Genomic DNA, 21,770 nt, shown 5'->3' with positions numbered 1-21,770 from the left:
TGTTTGCATGTGTGTGTCCTGCAGTGTCTCTCTCCCAGAGGAGCCCCCCAGTGCTCCTCCTCAAAACGTCATTGCTAGCGGCCGGACCAACCAGTCCATCATGATCCAGTGGCAGCCTCCGTTGGAAAGCCACCAGAACGGCATACTAAGGGGCTACACCATCCGGTAAGTTCTCATCTGCTTATCATGGCCATGTTATTTTTAGTTGATTTCATTTTTAATTTGTGACCTTGAGAATTTAGGATTTGCGCTTTTAGTATGAACAAATATGAAGAAATACTCATCCTATGTACACCATCACATACTGAAATCCCCACCAAAATGTTCTTCATCCATTTAATATTGTTTTTAACTAATTAACATTCCATTATCTTATTATGGTTAGAGCTGGAATAAAGTCACATACAGTATGTTTCACTCAAGAGCCCTTACAGTGTCAGTTTACACCACTGCATTTAAAAAGAATTGCATTTGGTTTGAGAGAAAACTAAAACTTTATGACTTAAAAAAAACTTTACCGACTCTAATAGGCAGAGTCAGCAATATGCCAAACTCACTGTAAATCCTGTAAACATATAATTAGTTTGGTTTTCTCTCAGGCTTTTTATTTATTACATCCAAATGAAACAGCAGGTGTTTTTCAGACAACAGTCAGAGCTGTCAGTGGTTTTTTTAATTGCTTGTTTGCTGGTGCTTTGTCTCCCCCTAGCAGGGAGTCTACTGTACTGGCTCAAGCAACAAAGTACCGTAATGAACTCTCTTTGTCATATATGTCACATGTCATATTCAGGGTGCAGACATAGGTTTCTCATGGTTTTAAGTAGTGGCAAAGTCCAGTATTTAACGTTCATGAATGTGTATGCCAGGTACCGTCTGACTGGGCTGCCTGTGGACTACCAGATGAAGAACATTTCCAGTCCTGATGTGACTAACATGCTGCTAGAGGACCTCATCATCTGGACTAACTATGAGATTGAGGTTGCTGCCTACAATGGGGCTGGTTTGGGCACTTTTAGCCATAAAGTCACTGAGTGGACTCTGCAGGGAGGTGAGCACTCAATCATCAATGTTATTGATCCAAGACCAAAGCTGATATGCTGACAATTTTCTTTAATTATTGAATGTGTCATTTTCAATGACTCATGACGCATTCCTTTGTGTTCATTTTAAGCAAGCTTCTCTTTTAAGCATGATGATTATTTGTGATGAATAAGACTGGGATGCAACATACTGCAAGTGCAGTGTTGTTATAATGCATAATTCCTCTTCTAGTTAGCATCAAATTTTATTTTCTCTGACTGAAATCATCTACTAAAAGCCATTGCTGATGGATGTTCAACGGCATTAAGCATTGATTCTTCTTTGTAAGGACCACACAAAGGTGTTGCATCCACCCTGAAATCCATAAGCGGCTCACACAGTCACAAACAAACCCACAGAGAGCCCTGGTATTAGGTGTTAGTGTCATCAGAAAGAGAGTGATGGCGGTATCTGCCCTGACCTGTGCAGTAGCGATCAATACTGACATCAAAATAGATGCAGGCTGACTTCCAGCAGACAACCGAAATGTGCTCTCACACCTCTATTTTTTGTCTTCCCACCTCTCCTTTTTCCTCCTCCTTCTTTTTTTTCCCCTTCCCACCTCTGTTCCCCCCTTTTTCTTCCTCTCCTCGTCCATCCCAGTACCCACCATTGCCCCCGGCAACGTGCAGGCCGAGTCGGTCAACTCGACAACTATCCGTTTTACGTGGACAGCCCCTAACCCTCAGTTCATCAACGGCATCAACCAGGGCTACAAGGTCAGTAGCTGCCGCGGTGCCGTCCCCACCAGCAATCACGCCCATTGACAGAACTGTCAGAGCTGAACTTGTAGTATCACATGTCCTGTGTAGCAAGAGGGAGAGAAGAGCCAAGGGGCGAAAGTTATTTGGTGCCATCTTGAACGATGGACTTTCTTCACCCATTTGTCAGTCGCCGGTCATTCTCTTTATCTTTGCAACCATTTTTCATATGTTTTCTTGTGAAGCTGTGTGCACGTAATGATGAATGTCTTCATTATTTTGTCATGGGCTCTTGAATATAGTCCATCTCTCTGTCTCTTGTGTATACTCCATTGAAACAAATGTAGCCCACAGGGAATCATAAAGCCACAGCAACAGTGTAGTTCAATTTTTCCTTTGAATCTGTTGCGACTTAATTATGTCATTGGATATTTATTTTTTTCTGCCTTTTTGTCTATCTGTTTAATAGTGCTCCACATGTCATACTCAGCTGGATGGAGGGGGTCACTGTACAAACCCAATCTGAATTTTAAATAACAGATTTGTCTCCAGGGAGAGACGTAAGCAGCGGTGAGAAAAAGGGAGTAGAAGAGTGTGAAAGGTAATAGAAAGGGAGGCAAAGGAAGACTTTCAGGGAGAATTTGAAAAAGACAGAGAGAAAAAAGAGAGCGTGGCAGACAGTCAAGTATCTAACCCTCTGACATCTTCTTGCCAGCTCTTTACTTTCCTGGAAGATTCCTCTCTCTGGACTCTGGAAACAAACCCAATAGACCTGCCATTGGGACCCATTATTACCTAAGCGATCCAGGTCCCATTTGTCGATGGTCTGCAATTAACATGCATGATGGGATGCTATCATGCCTCTCTTGAGCCTTGACTCTCACTGCCTCTCCCAGTCTGTCTTAATAGAGCTATTCAGCCATTTCCTTCCAGTCAAAAACTCTTCAGGGTATCTTTGTAAATATATTTGGGAGAGCTATGATGCCAAATAACTCCTCAGAGTGGCTAAGGACTACTGGGGAGAGACACTGCTGTTAGTTTAGTGAGAATAAATCACTGAGAATTATTACAGAAAAATGATGAGCTGCTGTCTGGGTAATTTTCATCAGACTCACTTTTTCCTTTCTGCTTGTCTGTTTTAGTTGCTGGCTTGGGAGCCTGGCAAAGACGAAGAAGTAACTATGGTAACAGTACGACCAAACTTTCAGGACAGCGTCCATGTTGGATACGTGACAGGTCTGAAGAAGTTCACAGAGTATTACACCTCTGTGCTGTGTTTCACTACTCCCGGAGACGGCCCCCGCAGCTCGCCCAAAGCATTGAGGACACATGAGGACAGTAAGTGACTTTTCTTTTACATTTTTTTCTCTCTGGTGGTGGCGATGGGGACACAAGCATCTCACAGTAACACATCCTCCGGGCAAGATCTATTATTCATGCAGAATGAAGTAGTAGAGAAGTGCTAATGATATTCCGCATCCAGCCAGGATCATCATAACTGGGACTTGGTTCCCTTAGAGATAATTGGTTAAGCTTTAAAAATGCTTTAATTTTCCTCAACTTGTTATCAGATGGGTTTTTTTAGCGATAATCTTGTTTTTGCTGATTTTAAACTTGCAAATGCTGTCACCAGTGGTGCGACTATGTCCAGTATGCCAGCTGATCAGCATGAATTTATACTGGATGTAGAGTGTCTCATTTGCCCATAGGCCCAACTCATTATTCATATTTGTCCCTGTCCAGCTCCCGGTGCTGTCGGTCACCTGAGTTTCACTGAGATCCTCGACACCTCACTCAAAGTCAGCTGGAGTGAGCCCGGTGAGAAGAATGGAGTTCTCACAGGTACATTCACTACTCTCACAACACTGTCTCCTTTATCAAGATCTGCACATATAATCAGTCAAAAAAAAGCATCCTAACCCGTCCTAATACACTACTCAAGTCTTTTATAATAGAATAAGCATGCATGAGATGGACGTAGCTGTGCTCCAGAGATGGTTTGGTCAAATTTTGCTCGTCATGAGGGTCTCTACTAGTTGTTATTTATAAGACAAAATGTTTGCAATTTGGGTTTGTATCATATAGTACATCTATGATTACTTATGCATAAAAAAAGATGATGACATCAACACACTGTCTTTTTTTATGCATAAGTAATCATTTATGTTGAGTGTCACAAATAATATATTGTAGCCTTTAAAAAAAAAAAAAGTTAATGTCTTACTTGTCCAGGAATGTTTGTGTAAAATGTCCTTAATAAAAATACACTCATCTAAAGGATTATTAGGAACACCATACTAATACTGTGTTTGACCCTATCCTATCAATATGGGCCAACATTTCTAAAGAATGCTTCCAGCACCTTGTTGAATCAATGACACAAAGAATTAAGGCAGTTCTGAAGGCAAAAGGGATCCCCCACACCATTACACCACCATGCCACACTCAAAGTTGCTTAGATCACCTTTCTTTCCCATTCTGACATTCAGTTTGGAGTTCAGGAGATTGTCTAGACCTGGACCACACCCCTAAATGCATTGAAGCAGTTGCCATGTGATTGGTTGATTAGATAATTTCATTAACGTGAAATTTAACAGGTGTTCCTAATAATCCTTTAGGTGAGTGTGTTTCTAGTGAGCCACTGTTACTTCTTTAATTGCATTTTCTTATTCACAAAACATTTAAAGCAAATTAAAAAACATCACTTTTGGGGTTTCACACAGCTTATGCTTACAATCACAATCTTATATCTTTATGTCTATCCACTTACATTTTCTTGGATCTATACATTGTCTGTTTCCCCATTTTTGTTTAAATTGGGCTTCTTGTTTTGTGTTAGTTTCTCCATTACAAACATTTCTTCTACTATATCCAGCCACTGTCTTTGCGTAGGGTATTCTTTTCCATACCATTTTCTAGTAATTCTTACCTTACTAGCAGCCAGTAAAACCTTAACCAAATACGTATCTTCTTTTAGTACTGTTTCCTCTGTCAGATTACCAAGGTACAACACTGTGAGCCACTGTTGCGTTATGCTAGTTTGGATATTCCTCCCTTCATTCTGTACAATCTCTGAGTAAAGAACAAGTGCCCACCAGTGACATTATTATTCAAGTGTTTACTAAGGTTGAGATTTTGCAGAATATTGTGAAGTGTTTTTCCAAAACATTTAAATGTGCTGCACGCTCCCAGGAGACAAACACTGACATGCCATGTGAAATTATTGATTTGGCAAGAAATGCTGCCTAATGCCTTGTGCAATCACATGAAAAGAGCTGCTGGCCAAAGAGCAAATTGCATTAACTTTGAGAGCGTAAGCGTGTGTCGATGGGAGTGGGTGGGGGATGTGTGTGTGCAAGGAGGTATAATCACAGGCTGATTTAATTTGCTATATTCAATTTTTGATGAAGTTAATTTAATATTTCTGTTAGCTTGCCCTGTAGCATGCAAGCTGAGAATTGCTATTGTAGTAAAACTGCTGTCGAATTCTCTTGTCTGTTGCTGTCAACCATCTCTGCTGCTCTTCAGGTTACCGCATTTCGTGGGAGGAGTACAACCGAACGAACACCAGAGTTACCCACTACCTGCCAAATGTCACCTTAGAGTACAGGGTCACTGGACTAACTGCTCTCACCACCTACACCATTGAAGTGGCAGGAATGACATCCAAAGGTCAAGGCCAGCTGTCCTCCTCCACCATCTCTTCTGGCGTCCCACCAGGTCAGTAGCCAAACAATCAGTGAAGATACTTAAACCCAAATTACAAAAAAATACTAATGTTCTCACTTACTTCTAGTGATATCAAGCCACACAGTTATTTGCCCAGGTTATGAGATATTCTTCTCTGAGATATCTGCCTCCGCCTCAGTACATCTGAGGTAAATGAAGTTTAATTTGTGTGGTCACAGCGCTAAAACTTAAAAAATCTTGACACTTCTTTCCAGTAACAATGTCCCAGTTATACTGTCTGATTAACCCACATACCTCCGCTGAAAGGGGTGCTTGAAGGACTAGCCTGTTTAAAATATTAATTATTAAAATTGAAGCATTTGAGACCTAAGATATACTGCCTTTTAGTTCCTAGTTGGGTCAAGTTCCAAAAACACTGGATCCCATGTTTTCTATAATGCAACTCAGTGGCATTTTTCATTAGAGCCTCCCTGCGTACTAAATGCCCTCTTTCAAACTCCACATCACGGCTTTCTGTTAAAATTCAGTCAGGTTTAATTTTTTCAATAGCTGGGAACCTTGATTGAACCTCTCTTCCTGCATATTTACAGTTTCACAATGACTTTGGTGAACACACTCTGTTGTCTGGCACCAGACACAATGAAATAGGACCCCTGTCACCTCAGCTTGGAAAGAGCCCAAAAAAAACACCCATACACACATCTGGGCCACATCTGTGAAATAATAGTTGAGCATTAGGAGCAATCACAGTGTTTAATAACCCTGACCCTTCATATTTGCAAAATTGTGTAAAAGAAATACAAGGCCCACATCAATTACTTGAGCAGCATTCAGAGCCTGTACATCTGTAAAATGATAGGCTGCTCTATTGAGAGCAGCAGTTATAGTCCCCACAATGGTGATTATTCTCATCGTACTGTATATGTGTAAAGAAAACACCTATGTGCCTGCAACTGTACCATAACGATCCATTTAAAAGCCACCTCAATAATCAGTCATGCAAATGATTTAGAATTGGTAATTTTACTACGACACGTATAATCTGCATTTCATTAGGGTTGAATACAACCGCATTTAAGCAATCTTGAAATAAATTGGTCCGTGTGCCCATGGGAGTGATAATATCTTTTTAATATTAGGCCACTGTCCCCACAACAATAAGCCACAGTTGACGTTAATATCTTCAACTACGATTTATGTAAACTATATTGTGCTTTGGAATGGGGATATGTTTTGGTAGGTTCAATATTTATCTCGAGGGAAGCATGAGGGGGAAAAAATGAATGAATTATTTTATGCACGAGCACATTCTCATACATACCTAGACACATGGAAACACAAACACATCCCTACATACACACACAAACAAACCATGATATTCATATACACAAAAAAAAGCCCTTCCACTGTTTTTTGAATTCACCGCTTTCTGATTTGTTTCCCCCCCCCAGGATTTCCAGGGAATAATCCATTCTTATTGTTTACTCAGCTCAAGTGTAAACAGTGAGGTATCACATTGAATCGTATCTCCAGATAACTGCAGTGTAATTGACATTCATGGCATTGTCTCCGCCTGTGTACTGTGTGTAAGCATTTTTTTCCTAATCTAATCTACTTTTGCTGTTGTAGCTGAAGTTGGGAGCACAAGGGAGAGAAATAATTGCGGTCGCTAAGAAATGCATCTGTGTGCAGTATCTGTATGGCCACAAGGGGGTGCTGTGGTAGATAGATTCTTCCTAAGCATGATCTACAAACCAGCCACACAAAATACACCTATATTTTCTCCCTTAGTCATTCTTTGTCTCTTTCCTCTCTGCTTCTTTATAGAGCTTCCTGGCCCTCCTACCAACGTGGCAATTTCTAACATCGGCCCACGCTCTGTCACCCTGCAGTTCAAACCTGGCTATGATGGAAAAACTTCCATTTCCCGTTGGCAGGTGGAGGCCCAGGTGAACCACATTTAATCCAGAGCTGAAGTTCCAATTCCCTTAATCATGTGTTATTGCTTTTGGAGTCATATTCCTTACTTTGAATTTTTTTAAGATATTGAAGCAAATATGATTTAGAGATGGAATACAGATCTCATTGACTTCTTCTCCAGAGAGTTTGCAGTGCTTGCACAGTCATTGTGGTATCTGCTGTACATCTGTCATGCTCTCTGTTGTCTCGGTCCCAGGTTGGTGTGGTGGGAGAAAATGAGGACTGGGTGACGGTCCACCAGGTGTCCAACGAACCTGAGGCTCGCTCCTTGGAGGTGCCAGATCTCAACCCATACACCTTCTACAGGTAGCATACTGGGAAATGCCTCCATTTATCTGTAATGGGCATTTGAATGTAACCAATTTTTGGTTAACAAAAAAAAGGCCCAGACATCTAATTGTTATTAATCTTCTCTGGCCAGGCATCCTGCAAATAGTTACAAAATTGATATATACAAAGGACCACAACACCAAACACAAACAAGTACACATGAAGCTCAATACACGTTCTCCAATAGGCCCAAAACACATATGATTTTGATCTGCTGTCACTAGGCCTTTGTACACAGGAAATGTATACACAGCATACTGCATTATTATGGTAATATATTGGTCTCATTAGGGATGAACCTGCTCATGATTTAACCACTATAAAGTAATGTTAGATAACATGGAAATTAAGCGTGCAGTGTGACCAACAACAGATAAGGTTTATTTATGTTTGTTTCAGTATCTCAGCTAATTTCAGCATATCTTATTCTCCAATCCACTGATTTGGATACAAGATTGTTATGGATAGTGTACTCTCGCTTTGCCAGACCATCCACACGCAGCGGAGCGGAGCAGGGTCTGGCTAGTCCACACAGGATTCCAGGATGTGAGAAAAACATGCTCTGGTTTTTTGGCATTTCTTTGAACCAATCACAATCGTCATGGGCAGCGCTAAGCTCCACACGGGGCCGCTGTAAAATAGTCATGCGAAAGAAAACTCAGATTGGACAGATAGTCTAGCTGTCTCTATTCACACAGCAGAGATCTGGGGAGCAGTTAACCATAGTCCTCATAAATCCACCGGAGTTTAAAATTCCAACACAAAGAAAGCAGAAGGAAACGGACATCGTCAAAAATATATGCATCCATTATCTTGGTTCAGTCTGCTTGTTTTCTATGATCACATTCAATATCACCAATGAACATTTCACAGTCAGTCTCGGAGGACAGCTATAGTTCTCATCATTGTAACATCAGTGCTACCACTTCAAATTTTAGTAGAGTTAAACACTCACATTGGCTTAAATATTTAGGTTTTTTTGCATATTCAGGCTGTGCAACACAAATAACCTCAACTCATGTTCATACTCTATTCATATTCAATGCTCTGATCTCAGTTCAAATGCAATAAGCCTCATGTAAGAGGACGTGCACTGCAATGCTAGGAGTTCTTTTCAAGTTTTCAAGATTTAAAGGTGTGATTTCAGTTCAAATGAAACCATCCTTTTGCAGAAGTTGCATTAAAAGTGTTTGACTCCAAAACCCAGGTTCCGTATGCGTCAGGTGAACATTGTGGGCACAAGTCCTCCCAGCCAGCCCTCCAGGAAGATTCAGACCCTGCCGGCTCCTCCTGACATGGCCCCCGCAAACGTCACCTTGCGCACCGCCAGCGAGACCAGCCTCTGGTTTCGATGGATGGTAAATAGAAATCTGCCCGTAATCATGATGTTTCACTATAAAAATCGAATCTAAGGAGTCTGGCTTGTTTTGACCCACTGTTTTCATTTCCGTCCCCTCTCTCAATGTTCATGGCCAGCCTTTGCCTGAATGGGAATACAACGGGAATGCAGAGCAGGTGGGCTACAGAGTTCAGTACTCCCGTGCGGGCTCTCAGGGCCGGGCACTGACCCACATCATTGCTGACCGCCTGGAGAGAGAGTTTACCATCGAGGACTTGGAAGAGTGGACAGAGTACGAGGTCAGGGTCCAGGCCGTCAATGGCATCGGTACCGGGCCCTGGAGCCAGCCAATCAGAGGCAGGACCAGGGAGTCTGGTGAGTTAACACCATTATCTGTCTTCCTCCGTGAAAAAAACATAGCATTGCTTACTTAATTACTCAAAAAGCACATTGTTTTTTGCTGTCAAGTTTCTGTCAAAAGAAACAACGATGACATGAGGATTTACGATACACTAAAACAAGCCCACAGCAACACACACTTTCCTGTATAAGTACCGTGACTTATTGATTGATTTTCTCAAAAATGAAAGGACCCTGATTACATCTCTAATACTTCTTTTGCAACATCTGTGTGGAATTATTATATTATTAGTCATATTAGAAGTACCAAACAGTTATCACTTTGCCATATGTTAAATTTATGTGTGAGCAGACTCTTGCCTCAGTGCTAGAGTCTTTGTAAGCAGCCCACTCCTATTTAAGCCAAAACACCTTTTCCCTCCATGCTTCTGCTTTCATATCGCTCACCAGACATTGGCTGGTAAGGAATGGAGAGAGGGAAGGAAGGAGTCTGAGGAAATTGAGAACACATGGACTCGAATGTGGAATTCCTGTGCTCTCTTTTTCCACTCACTGCAGCAAATTCTTAGGAATCAGCGCATTATGTCCAGCAATGAATGCCAAGGAAGAGAAAAGGCCTATTTTTCAGTCTTTTCTTTCAGCAGGCCTGGAGGGTATACCAGGATATTAGAGGCTTTGTGCAAACACAGTCATACATAATATAACCATAGCAGATCACTGAAACTGCATCTCTGTGGAACACCTACATCCACACAGTAAATACACATAGGGAGCATGACAAATTAATGTTTGGACATAATGCATAATGTTTTCGCCTCTCTACACTCTTTGTTTTCCAGTGCCCTCCTGTGGACCCACCAACGTGTCTGCCTTCGCCACCACCTCTAGCAGTATCCTGGTGCGCTGGTTTGAAGTTCCTGAGCCAGACAGAAATGGTCTCATTCTGGGCTACAAGGTCTGTTTGTGCTTTTTATGTATTTACTATTTATTTATTGAGCAGTCAAAGACCTCTAATTAATTTTGTTTTTTGTTTTTCAAAGAAATAATAGCTATTTTTAAGCCATATACAACAGCAGCACAGTGACAGTATATGAGGCAATTTCTCCTACTTCATTTCCAAATTCCCTTTTTTCCCAACTTCTCTTTATCTCCTGTCTCCTCACTGGATCAGGTGGTATACAAAGAGAAGGACTCCGACAGTGCCGTCTACTTCTGGACAGTGGACGGGAACGCCACCCACAGTATCCAGCTGACTGGTCTGGGAAAATATGTGCTCTTTGAGATCCAGGTTCTGGCTTTCACACGGATTGGAGATGGACGGCCCAGTTCTCCAGCCATCCTGGAGAGGACTTTGGATGATGGTAGGGACATAGGATTAAGAAACATGCAGCATTACAGTTAAATAGCATTATTATATTATGGAAAAACATGAATGATACTATAGCAAATATTTCTCCTATGAAATGATATAAAAGAAAAAAAGTATACATAGGCTTTATTTTTGTAGTCCAACAACCTTAGTAAGTCATGGCTTTATGGAAAGTACAACATTTTTGTTTTATGCAGGGGACATGTACAGTATTTCTTCACCTTAAACGATGAAAAGGTGGAGTTTATATCTTTAGTTTAATATGATTTTTGGCCACCAAAATCGAAGTTTGGAATCTTGGGCATCGTTGTTAAAGTATTATGTTTGTTGCTTTCCTGCAGTGCCAGGACCTCCAGTGGGTATCCTGTTCCCTGAAGTGCGGACCACCTCAGTCAGGCTTATTTGGCAGTCCCCCTTGCAGCCTAATGGCATTATACTTGGTTAGTAGCATACAAGATCCTTTTTCTGTTTGGAAAGATGTTGTTTTTCTTTTATCTTGGTCCGTTTTTAATTATTAAAATTTTACCAGAACATCTAGTCTAGAAATGTCAGTATCTTTTGCAATACTATTAGTAAGTGACCTGTAAACTACCAAATACTGCAGAGTGCACACATATCTTTTTTTAAGATGTAATGTAGCATCATGTAGTTCCTGATGACTTTCAACATACTTTTATGTGTAATGTTAATATCAAATCTGGTTATTTTCTGGCTGTAACAGGAGTTGTTTTCTCTTTGGAAGCTAACTGGGGATTTCCTTGTAACAGTTTGATTTATTATACATCTGTCAGATCATTTATTTTAAACTGTACAATATGTCAGGCCCACACAGTAGCATGCAGGAGCAGATGCTAATGGAATCGTTTCAGAAGAGACAAAGCTGCCTGTTGCACAGTATGCTTTCCCTTTTGTTGTTAAGAAAAACCAACACAAAAAAGAAATGCTTCAAATCCCTGATAACATTTTTCATCCTAGTTTTCCTTTACCGTTAAGTTCCTTATGACACCTTCAATAATATTGTTTGTCCCCTTCTTCTTTCCAGCCTACCAGATCACATACCACCTCAACTCCTCCAATAGCAACACACCCACAGTGGACGTGCTAATCCCCAGCGCTCGCCAGTACACAGTGACCAGCCTCAAGCCAGAGGCCATCTACGTGTTCCGCATCCAAGCTCAGACCAGGAAGGGCTGGGGCGAGGCCGCTGAGGCACTGGTGGTCACCACAGAGAAAAGAGGTATGTGGAATGTGTTCTTTATTTTAATGCTTATATGGAAGAGTGCTGGATATGTGGCAGATGATTATACAACAATAATCTGAATGACCACATGAAAAAAATCTTAATTTCTAATGGCATTTTGCAAAGTGAAGTGGTATTTCTGAAGTATAATAGTGTGGGTGTTTACCGCGCTGATGCAGTTGTGAGAACGAATCAGTCCATCTGCTTCCTTCAAGGCATGTTGCAGATAGTTTATTTTGCAACTTTCATTTCTCAGCTACTTTTTCATTCATCAGAATCACACTCTCTTGTTTGTGCAACATAACCCATGGAAATGTTGGCAAGAATTTATTATCCATTCTTTGTTGTATTCCTCCTCCCAACATAAATTCAACATTCATTCCCTCAATCCTTTGATCCCACTCTACCCTTTATGCCCAATTATAATTTATCTCATCAAACCCCTCTGTTACCAATGTTTCTCCCCTCATTTACACCTTCTGTCTGCGTGCCCATACTTCCAGCTCGTCCCCAGCCCACCAGCCGTCCCATGGTTCCTCAGAAAGATGTTCAGGCCCGCCAGGTTTTGCTGTCGTGGGAGCCAGGCAGCGACGGCCTGTCCCCTGTGCGTTACTACACGGTGCAGCTCAGAGAGCTTCCTGAGAACAACTGGACAGTCCACTCTGCCTCTGTCAACCATGAGGCCACCTCCTACATAGTATCTAGGTACAGTATTCTTTCAGGGGTTGATTTTTATTTAGACCATTTCATCCGCTTTGTTACAGCAAATGCTGTTTCTATTTGTTCTCTTTAGATGCAGAGGATAAAGCTCAATGGAACACCACTTTATCTTCTCACAGTTCCAACTACACACTTCACTTAAATATTCCCTTGGCTGTAGTTGGAAAATCAACAATACCCTTATATGGTATAATGTTTCCAGGGTATTACAGTCTAGTTTAGAACATAAACAATGGTATAAACTAGTCACAGGGGCATTAGGAATTCAGTAAATGCAGCAATCAGCATTACGGTCTCAGTTTGCTTGAAAAACTTACTGCTCCCAAAGTGAGACTACATTTCTCTTTTGATATCTGTGGCGTAAACGGTTTAAGATCAAGTGCCGCAGTTTATCATCAAGATTGATGTGCTTTCCTGTGCTTGCATCCCTAAGGCTGAAACCCTTCACATCCTACCAGTTCAGAGTAAAAGCCACCAATGACATCGGGGACAGTGAGTACAGTGAGGAAAGTGAAGCGATCACGACTCTACAGGATGGTAAGAGCGACGTCACAACATTCACACTGTAAATATCTGATGAATAAATTAGCTTAATCTTTAAGGAGTAGTTCAACATTTTCTAAAATATGCTTATTCACTTTCGGAGAGTTAGATTTAAAGATTGATACTACTCTCATGTCTGTATTGTAAACTTGAGGCTACAGCCAGCAGCCGGTTAGATAGCATAAAGAGCGTGGGGGGGGGCCTTATGTGCAGGGCTATTTCTTGGCGGGTACGGTGACTCTGCATTGGTTGCCTGGCAACCTCACAGTGTTGATTCCAGGAAGTCACTGTGCCCAAGAAATAGGGTAGATGTTAGATCTGCGGATCCGCTACACGTGTCGACGTCAAAGGACGTGCCTCGTGGCCCGCCTTATTCTGCCTCTGATTGGCTTACCCAGGTATTCTTACCCTAACCAATCCCCACTCCCCATGCCTAAACCTAAATATGTTGACCATTCTAGCAGATCCAATTTAGGATCTACCAAGTAATAGTCCTGCACTTAACATAGAATAAGCATACATCCCAAAAAGGTCATATTCTTTTAAAGATAATTATTCTTTAATGTACTGTACATTTAATGTGGCAATATTTCAAATATATTGTATGCACATGCACTTTATGTAGGTATTTATAGGAACAATATTAACACTACACACTTCTGTATCACTATGAAAGGAGGTTAATGTCTGCATGAATAAGCCTATTGTTGTGATTCAGACACTGCTGGCAAACGCAGCGGTGATGTCATGTGTGCACCATCTGCAGTTACCATGAGACAGCATTAAAACCTTGGCAAAGTTTGCCTAGTGTTGCTTTAACCAACTAAAGAAATGTTCTCTTTCCAACTGCTATTTTTGACTCATCTGTCAATGGCTGTTCTGTTTGAGCTATTGTGTGTTTATGCTCCATGAATGCCACAGCACATCGTTAGATTTAGCATCTTGAGTTGTGCACATTTTCAGGTCAATTTAGCCCATTTATCTCTTTTATTGCCTCAGCGCCTGACGAAGCACCCACAATTCTCTCTGTTACGCCGCACACAACAACGTCCGTGCTGATCCGCTGGCAGGTAAGAGGAGACAGTATAACGTTTTTTTTTTCTTTTTATGTTTCATTGTTTGCTAAATCAGTCTAGTAAAGTGGCCTCTAATCAGAAACCCTGGCAGTACACAGTGAAGGCCTATACAGACTGGATGCTACACACTTTAACGCACACCATCTACTCTCAGTGTGTGTAACAAAAAACACCCTCTCTCACACTCACACCTGAATTAACAGGTCATAAAGAGGAAACCAGGAGGCTCCAGGCCACAATTTCACTTTTATAGAGAACACTGTAGAGTTTATAAGGATAGAGAGGTACTTGTTTGCTTCTCCCCTCTGGCCCTGCTCTCTCATGTTCAACCATGGGGGATTTTTCTATGTGACTCACCTGTGGATGAGCTCAGTCTGTCTGTGTTTCGATTACTGTAAGTCTCTTTAATGATGGTAGGTTGGAGACAAAACAGGGTGAGGAAGTGGAATTTTACAATTAGGAAACATACAACTAAAAGCTTATTAAGATAAAATTAGCAATTTATGTGACCATATTAAAACTGAAAAACAGAGTATTCTAAGCTATTTCTGAGGCTCAGTTCTGCAGAGATCTTCTACATTATACCTTAACTCCCCATCTTTTCCCTTTCAGCCCCCCTCTGAGGAGAAGATAAATGGAATCTTATTGGGCTTTCGGATTCGATATCGTGAACTCCTGTATGACCGTCTCCGCAGTTACTCTCTTCATACCATCAACAGTGTGTCCGCCTGGGATGAGCTCACTGGTGAGCAATTACTGCAGCTAACATGACAAATTGTAGTATTTTACCACCTACGCTGTTGGTTCCTTACACAAATACATTTTGCAGTACAAAATTTTCAGTTAGAACTGTCGGTATGTTGCATTTATTGTAAATGTTCAGTATGTAATTTAAAATGCTACATTAAGAAATTAACCATGGAAAGAAATTGCACCTCAGAATTCATTCAGCAGTGGTATATTGGGAAAGAAAATGCAACTTTCTCTGCTTTACTTCAGTAAGAATTTCACACCCTTATGAGACTCCAGTTGCGGTTGATTATTCCTGTGAAGTCTATGTGTCAGCAGCACCATTATTTCAATCAGACGAAAACTTTCGCTCATGCCTATTCTGTTCCCAAGATCTTCCCACTGGTCTTGACACTTCACAGCAAAACATTTCATCTTGTGATCAGTAGCTCTCAGCTGCAAGCTAGTATTAGGTTTACCCAGGAGCCGCTCTGTTTCTAATGCTCTGTGTAACTTAGCCTATAATTTAACTCTTGTTGAATCATTGTGGGGCTCACTCAGAGGAATGATCACTGTGATTGTGGGTTTTTTATGACGATAGTGAAGCGCTTCTCAACTGGGAAACTATTAGACTTTGGACACTAAGCCTATTGTCTCTTCATTACCTCCCACTCAGTTTACCTCTTTTTTATCGCTTTTGCTTTCTACCTCTCCACCGCAGCCCCCTACAGCATCCAGAATCTGAGTGATTCAACTCTGAGCCAGCATGAGTTGAACAGTAAGTTTTGTTATGTCTCTGTCTCACAAACACACACACACACACATGCACGTGTGCTCAATGATTCAATCCACAAACTAATTAGGTTTTTGAAAAAAGCTATCTCAACACGTGTTTCAAGTGCCCTACTGGAAAGCAGAGTGTCAAGCAAATGAACACACATTTGGCTGCTTATGTTCACATCGCATTGGTACAAACACTTCTACTGAGGCCAATGGAAGCTCTCCGTCTACAGAAATTCTTGGATACTGTGTACACAAGCTCACATAGTCCAACATACTCCTTGGTTTGCTCATGTCAGCTTATTTGGATAAACACTACAAAAGCAGATGGCCACATTTTTGCACCATTGTAATTATTCACAGCAGAAAATCTGTTTAATTCCCAGTAGCAGTGTTGTAAGGATGATTGGGACGCCAGTGAGAGATGATATCCTTATGATTGCATTACTGATTTGTACTAATTGTTTAAGGCACCTGGAATATTGGCTGTTCAAAATTGGGAGCAAATGGGGATTAGACTTTTGAAAAAGTGCAATTCACAATTTGGTGTTAAATATAATTCCTAACTTTATATCTCTGTTTGTTTACTTCTTCTGCAGAGCTAAGTAAACACAAGCGCTATGAGATACGCATGAGTGTATACAACGCTGTGGGTGAGGGGCCAACCAGCCCGCCACAGGAGGTGTTTGTGGGAGAAGCAGGTATGTACGCTTCCTGTCATTTAAAACAACACGGTCTCAAGCGCAAAAGGATTTGACGCTCACACAACCTGTGTGGTGGAGTGATCTCCTTTGGAAGCATGCTAAGATAGTATAATTTGTCTTAAATCCAAGGGATCTTTTTTCTGCTTAGGTTGAACAGTTTAGTTTCTTTTAGCTTTAATGCTTCCTATCTATACAATCAGTATAGTGGCAATACCAGAAACTAAAACAGTCACTTATATTACAGATAAATGTCCTTGTCTTGTATTGCATTACATTACATGTCATTTAGCTGACGCTTTTAGCCAAAGCAACTTACAATTGCTATATATGTCAGAGGCCGCACGCCTCTGGAGCAACTACAACAAGTGTCTTGCTCAGGGACACATTGGTTGATGTTGTATGGTTCATTTGTGTGATGGTCTTTAACAGTGCCTACAGCCGGACCCCAGAATGTGGCCATTCAGTCCGCAACAGCCACCCAGCTGGACGTGACATGGGACCCTCCTCCTGTGGATGCACAGAATGGAGACATCCAGGGCTACAAGGTCAGATTCACACTTTTGTTAAACTGTCCACCAACAACATACCATATTGGGCCCAGGAGCAACACATATTATGAGCCTACTTCCCAATAAGGCAACAATATTGTCTTCAGTTTACATATATATTCAAATGTGTTTGTGGTTCACTACAAACTACGTTTAATTGATATTAATCACAATTAAATGCACATTTTTTACATTTACAGGAAATACAATTAAACTGCTTTCCCTTAAGAGAGTTTGAAATGGGACTGTGTTTTATAGAAGAAGTATCTGTGTACCCTGAACAGCATCTTCAGACATGCATTAATATTTATTTATGACTTTTATTCCATGTAGGTATACTTTTGGGAGTTCCAGCGTAAGAATGAGACAGAGCGGCTGCGGACTCTGTTCATGCCGGAAGGAGGGGTGAAGCTGAAGAACCTGACTGGTTACACCACCTATATGATCAGTGTAGCCCCCTTTAATGCAGCTGGGGACGGACCCCGCAGCCCACCGACAAGGGGACGGACTCAACAAGCAGGTAAATCTAACCACTAGATACCAATAAATATGCAAATTCTTTATTCACTATGAATGAGTGCAACAGTCAATGCTACTGCAATAGACTACTGCAAGCAATATAGTAAAACAAATCTTTCTGTATGTAATGAATGAACACATGATGGAGAGGTACTGAGAAGAAGAAGACAAGCTAAAGACAAATGAGGTAACAGGATGACATGACTAAAGCAGATAAATTGGAGCACGTACGGCCGTGTTCATTCATTTGTCATATTTATGTGCTGGTGGTGGTGCTGATGTTAGTTTGGAGAACCCTGAGTGTGTTCTCAAAGTGGATGAGTCAACCACGAGGAAAGAATTTGATGTGAAGATGATGCTAATCGTTGCTGTCAGCATGCCAAACGATGTTAGCGGAACCACGCACTGAGCATAAGTTCCTAATCAGCCAACCCACTCTGAACTCATTTGCTGAATCTCCTGTTTTGTCTGAAAAGTAGATGGTATGAAAATGCTTTGAGCAAGCTTTCTGTCTACAGGCACGCTATGTATACAAAACATCACCACTAAACCGCCCCTTACCCATCTTACTCTCTCTCTCTCTCTCTCTCTCTCTCTCTTTATCGCTTTCATTCTTAAACCTCTGTGTAAAAGAATTGTGGTGCATTTTAATATTGCAACTTGGCCCAATAAAAAGGAAGAAAAAGAGCACGTTCGACAGCCTCTTGGTTTCTATCATGGGTCACTGTCGTTAGAGGAGGAAGCAGATTTTACTTATCCCATCTTTTTAGAAGACAAAGGGACTTTGTCTTTTGCAAGCGTCTCAACTTCTGCTCGACAAGTTTAAAGACAACAGGGCAAACTGGGTTTTAAGCACAGTGGTGTCACACACTCAGTCAGCTGTCTTGGGGCCTGGAGGCTGAGAATTGCCCTTGTGATTGTGGAAAAAAATTCACTGGCTAAAATAGTGAATACAAGCAGCAACATTTCAGGTGTCCAGCAGTGTTTCTGTGTAACAGTCAGGTGGTGAAGAGGGCAAATTCCACCCTGTCTGATGACACACACCCTCTTCATCGCTAGTGTCAATCCCTACCTTCTGGCACCCACTTTAGATTCTCCTCAGTCAAGACAAACCGATACTAACATTAATTCATTCCATTTCACTCCTAAACTCAGTTAAAAGGAGGTAGTTTGCTGTGTTGGGAATATTCTGGCCTACTTGTAGGATGATGTTGATGTTGATCTCTGATTATGTTGTTGCCACTAAATAATTCTGTTGACGTATGTTATGCTGGTCATACTGTATGTATATGTTAATCTCTGGTTATGTTGTTGCCGCTGGGCGATTCTGTTTGATGTGTTTTGATCTTGATTATAGTGCTATGTTAATCATACTTTCATGTAGGGGGATGATTGGATAGTCATCAACTATTATTCTTATTGCTCTACCAATGTTTATGTTTATTCATTGATGCAGTGCTGCTGGGTCTGTTACTCTGACTAATGTTTGCTTTATGTTGCACTCTACGCCGCAAAACCGAACTGCCCTTCAGAGACAAATAAGGTGGATTGTTGAAGTTAAGTCAGTATGACCTATGTCATACTGACATGACCTAGTATTTTTATGTGATGTCCACCTTTTTGACTTGTATGCCGTAATTTTAAAAGGTGGATTGAGCTAATCAAGGCAGCTGGTGAACAAGGACATAGCCTCACTGCAAAGCACTGAAACCAGGCTCAGCCAATATCTTTCAGTTGCAGCGCTGCAGTTACAACAATTTTAGAACTATGGTTCTGGATCTGGTCAGAAAAGCTACAACTTTTTCAATTTTGCCAAAAACACAAAGGAAACTGTAGCTGTAAAAAAAAAAAAAAAAAATACTGCTGCTGCTGTAACACTCATAGCCTAGAGGTAGCACATATGTTAATATTTCCACAGTTATTATGTTGTTTGCCTGTAGGTGGTGACCAACAAGTTTTATTTTTTAGGCTACCGCAGGCAAGTTTCCATGAGCTGTTTTACATCCACTAAAAACATAGGTAGTAATAATAGTTATCATTTACAGAAGGATAAGCTAACAAAGATGTTTGTTTCAGTTCTCATTATTGTTACCTTATTGTCCTTAAAAATATGTCCAAACTTATTCTGTACAGCTTTATAATATAGCAAATATGATGTAGACTAACTCACAAAAAATAAATCTATGTTCCTGACCATTTGTTTTATGGTTATCTTTTAGTTGTATCTAAACGTTATTGCAGGCCCTGTAATGAGCCCTCTATCCCACAAGCAGACACATTTTAGTTTGTATGGCCTCCTACACACATATGCACACACTTTTACTGCCATACTTTATTTGTCCAAAGATTTCTCACTGGAAAACTTCCAAAATCCCTTATGCATACTTAGTTTATAGATTGTTTCCCATGCATCTTTTAACCTTTGACCTCTGAATGTTTCAGCTCCCAGTGCTCCCAGCTTCATCCACTTCAGTGAGCTGACCACCACCTCGGTCAATGTGTCCTGGGGCGAGCCCACCTTTCCTAATGGCATAATTGAGGGCTACCGTCTGGTCTATGAACCCTGTACACCGTTAGATGGTGAGCTCTCATTCTTACCCATTACACTTTTCTCTTCTCAAAATGTCTGCTGGCTTCTATTAAAGCTTTATGCATACGACAAGATCTATTCAGATAATAATTACACTTTTTTTTTAGAATATGAATTTTTTGTTTAGATCAATTTATATCAACCTGGTCAAAATCTCCTTGACCTTAACACCTTGCATGTCATTGCAACCTTTTATCTTCTATTATCATCACAAATGATACATGACTACAGTGCCAAAATGTGAATATATTTCCCACTACTAATTCCATTACTGCGTGTGTTTGCCTGTGTTGAGTGTGCTCCCATATTGCCTGGCCTGTGTAAGACCTGCTCTAAATGTGGTTCGTTTGTCTAGAGTCTTCAGTGGCCTGTGCCGACTGTCTCCACTCCCCCTCCCCCCCAGGCGTCAGTAAGACAGTGACAGTGGATGTGAAGGGGAGCGGCCCTCTTTGGTTGAAGCTCAAAGACCTGTCCGACGGCATCACCTACAACTTCCGCATCCGGGCCAAGACTTTCATCTACGGGCCCGAGGTGGAGGCCAACATCACCACCGGCCCTGGAGAAGGTAGTTGCCCTGATTTTTGTTTGTGAATATTGGAACTTTTTTAATTCTCATTTTAAATACTTCACTTCAACACTTAATAATTATTTTCAGGAGCCCCAGGACCCCCCGGAGAACCCTTTATCACACGCTATGGTTCGGCCCTGACAATCCACTGGACCAGCGGGGACCCAGGACGTGCTCCCATCACGCGCTACGTGATCGAGGCCAGACCTTCAGGTTCGTGCTGCATAAGGGCACAGATGATCACCACTTTAGTCATGAATTTGTAAACCTTGCCTTATGTTAGCCTCCTTGATACTTTGATTAAGGAAAGTGGTGTAAAGTGTCAACATCTGCTGCCCCAGAGTCTCACTGGTATTTTAATGGGTTATTGATCGTGGCGCTGCAGTTGAGACAACTGGCTTCAGGTTTCAGTTGTGATTGACAGGCCCTGGCAGGGTTAAGAAGGTGATGGATGGTAGGTGACTCACAAGGAGGGATGTGTTTCACCACTTTTAGGTAAAAAAATCTTCTTTAGTACCTAGATTTTAAGAAGACTTAGCTAAACTGTTGTCATTAAAATACAGCGAAAGGTTAATGCCGAGGGGACGAGGAAGATGGTTAAACCAACCTCGCACAACCCCCTGAAAAAAAAGAAAAAAAAAAAAAGCCACCCCCTTCATCTTCTCATATCCATATACCAGGGGCCATAACTCTCTGCAGTATCATATAACTTAATGATTTGTTTTTGTCTTCAAATCAAATTACGTCAGCTTTTCTAACTTTTGTCAGTGTTCAGCAACATGACAGATGAACTCCGGTGCTTGTTTATGTTTGTGTACGCCATTAAAAGAGTCAAACTTATATTGATGTTTACAAGCAGCGATGTGTAATAAACGGTCTCTGGCAGGATTTCCTAAGCAAGCAA

The 21,770-nt window shown here is 41.2% G+C and overlaps 1 protein-coding gene across 6 annotated transcripts in view; it reads left to right on the top strand.

The window, feature by feature from the left end:
• sdk2b (sidekick cell adhesion molecule 2b) overlaps nucleotides 1-21,770 on the top strand; it is a 275,577-nt gene that overhangs the window by 238,677 nt on the left and 15,130 nt on the right. For 4 of the 6 annotated variants that reach the window (XM_039787772.1, XM_039787768.1, XM_039787769.1 and 1 more), the window contains exons 16-40: nucleotides 25-165; nucleotides 867-1,048; nucleotides 1,684-1,799; nucleotides 2,924-3,119; nucleotides 3,525-3,623; nucleotides 5,310-5,501; nucleotides 7,299-7,420; nucleotides 7,648-7,757; nucleotides 8,989-9,139; nucleotides 9,258-9,495; nucleotides 10,320-10,435; nucleotides 10,652-10,841; nucleotides 11,191-11,289; nucleotides 11,892-12,086; nucleotides 12,593-12,794; nucleotides 13,243-13,346; nucleotides 14,352-14,422; nucleotides 15,041-15,173; nucleotides 15,879-15,935; nucleotides 16,537-16,638; nucleotides 17,071-17,186; nucleotides 17,523-17,709; nucleotides 20,151-20,288; nucleotides 20,654-20,863; nucleotides 20,954-21,079. In XM_039787772.1, coding sequence (XP_039643706.1) covers nucleotides 25-165; nucleotides 867-1,048; nucleotides 1,684-1,799; nucleotides 2,924-3,119; nucleotides 3,525-3,623; nucleotides 5,310-5,501; nucleotides 7,299-7,420; nucleotides 7,648-7,757; nucleotides 8,989-9,139; nucleotides 9,258-9,495; nucleotides 10,320-10,435; nucleotides 10,652-10,841; nucleotides 11,191-11,289; nucleotides 11,892-12,086; nucleotides 12,593-12,794; nucleotides 13,243-13,346; nucleotides 14,352-14,422; nucleotides 15,041-15,173; nucleotides 15,879-15,935; nucleotides 16,537-16,638; nucleotides 17,071-17,186; nucleotides 17,523-17,709; nucleotides 20,151-20,288; nucleotides 20,654-20,863; nucleotides 20,954-21,079 — 3,593 coding nt within the window. The remainder of the gene's footprint in view (nucleotides 1-24; nucleotides 166-866; nucleotides 1,049-1,683; nucleotides 1,800-2,923; nucleotides 3,120-3,524; nucleotides 3,624-5,309; nucleotides 5,502-7,298; nucleotides 7,421-7,647; nucleotides 7,758-8,988; nucleotides 9,140-9,257; nucleotides 9,496-10,319; nucleotides 10,436-10,651; nucleotides 10,842-11,190; nucleotides 11,290-11,891; nucleotides 12,087-12,592; nucleotides 12,795-13,242; nucleotides 13,347-14,351; nucleotides 14,423-15,040; nucleotides 15,174-15,878; nucleotides 15,936-16,536; nucleotides 16,639-17,070; nucleotides 17,187-17,522; nucleotides 17,710-20,150; nucleotides 20,289-20,653; nucleotides 20,864-20,953; nucleotides 21,080-21,770) is intronic. The other 2 variants (XM_039787773.1, XM_039787770.1) reach the window with 1 other exon arrangement.

Source organism: Perca fluviatilis, chromosome 21 (assembly GCF_010015445.1).
Source record: "Perca fluviatilis chromosome 21, GENO_Pfluv_1.0, whole genome shotgun sequence".
Classification (NCBI taxonomy): Eukaryota; Metazoa; Chordata; class Actinopteri; order Perciformes; family Percidae; genus Perca; species Perca fluviatilis.
This window is presented reverse-complemented; position numbering and strand designations above follow the sequence as displayed.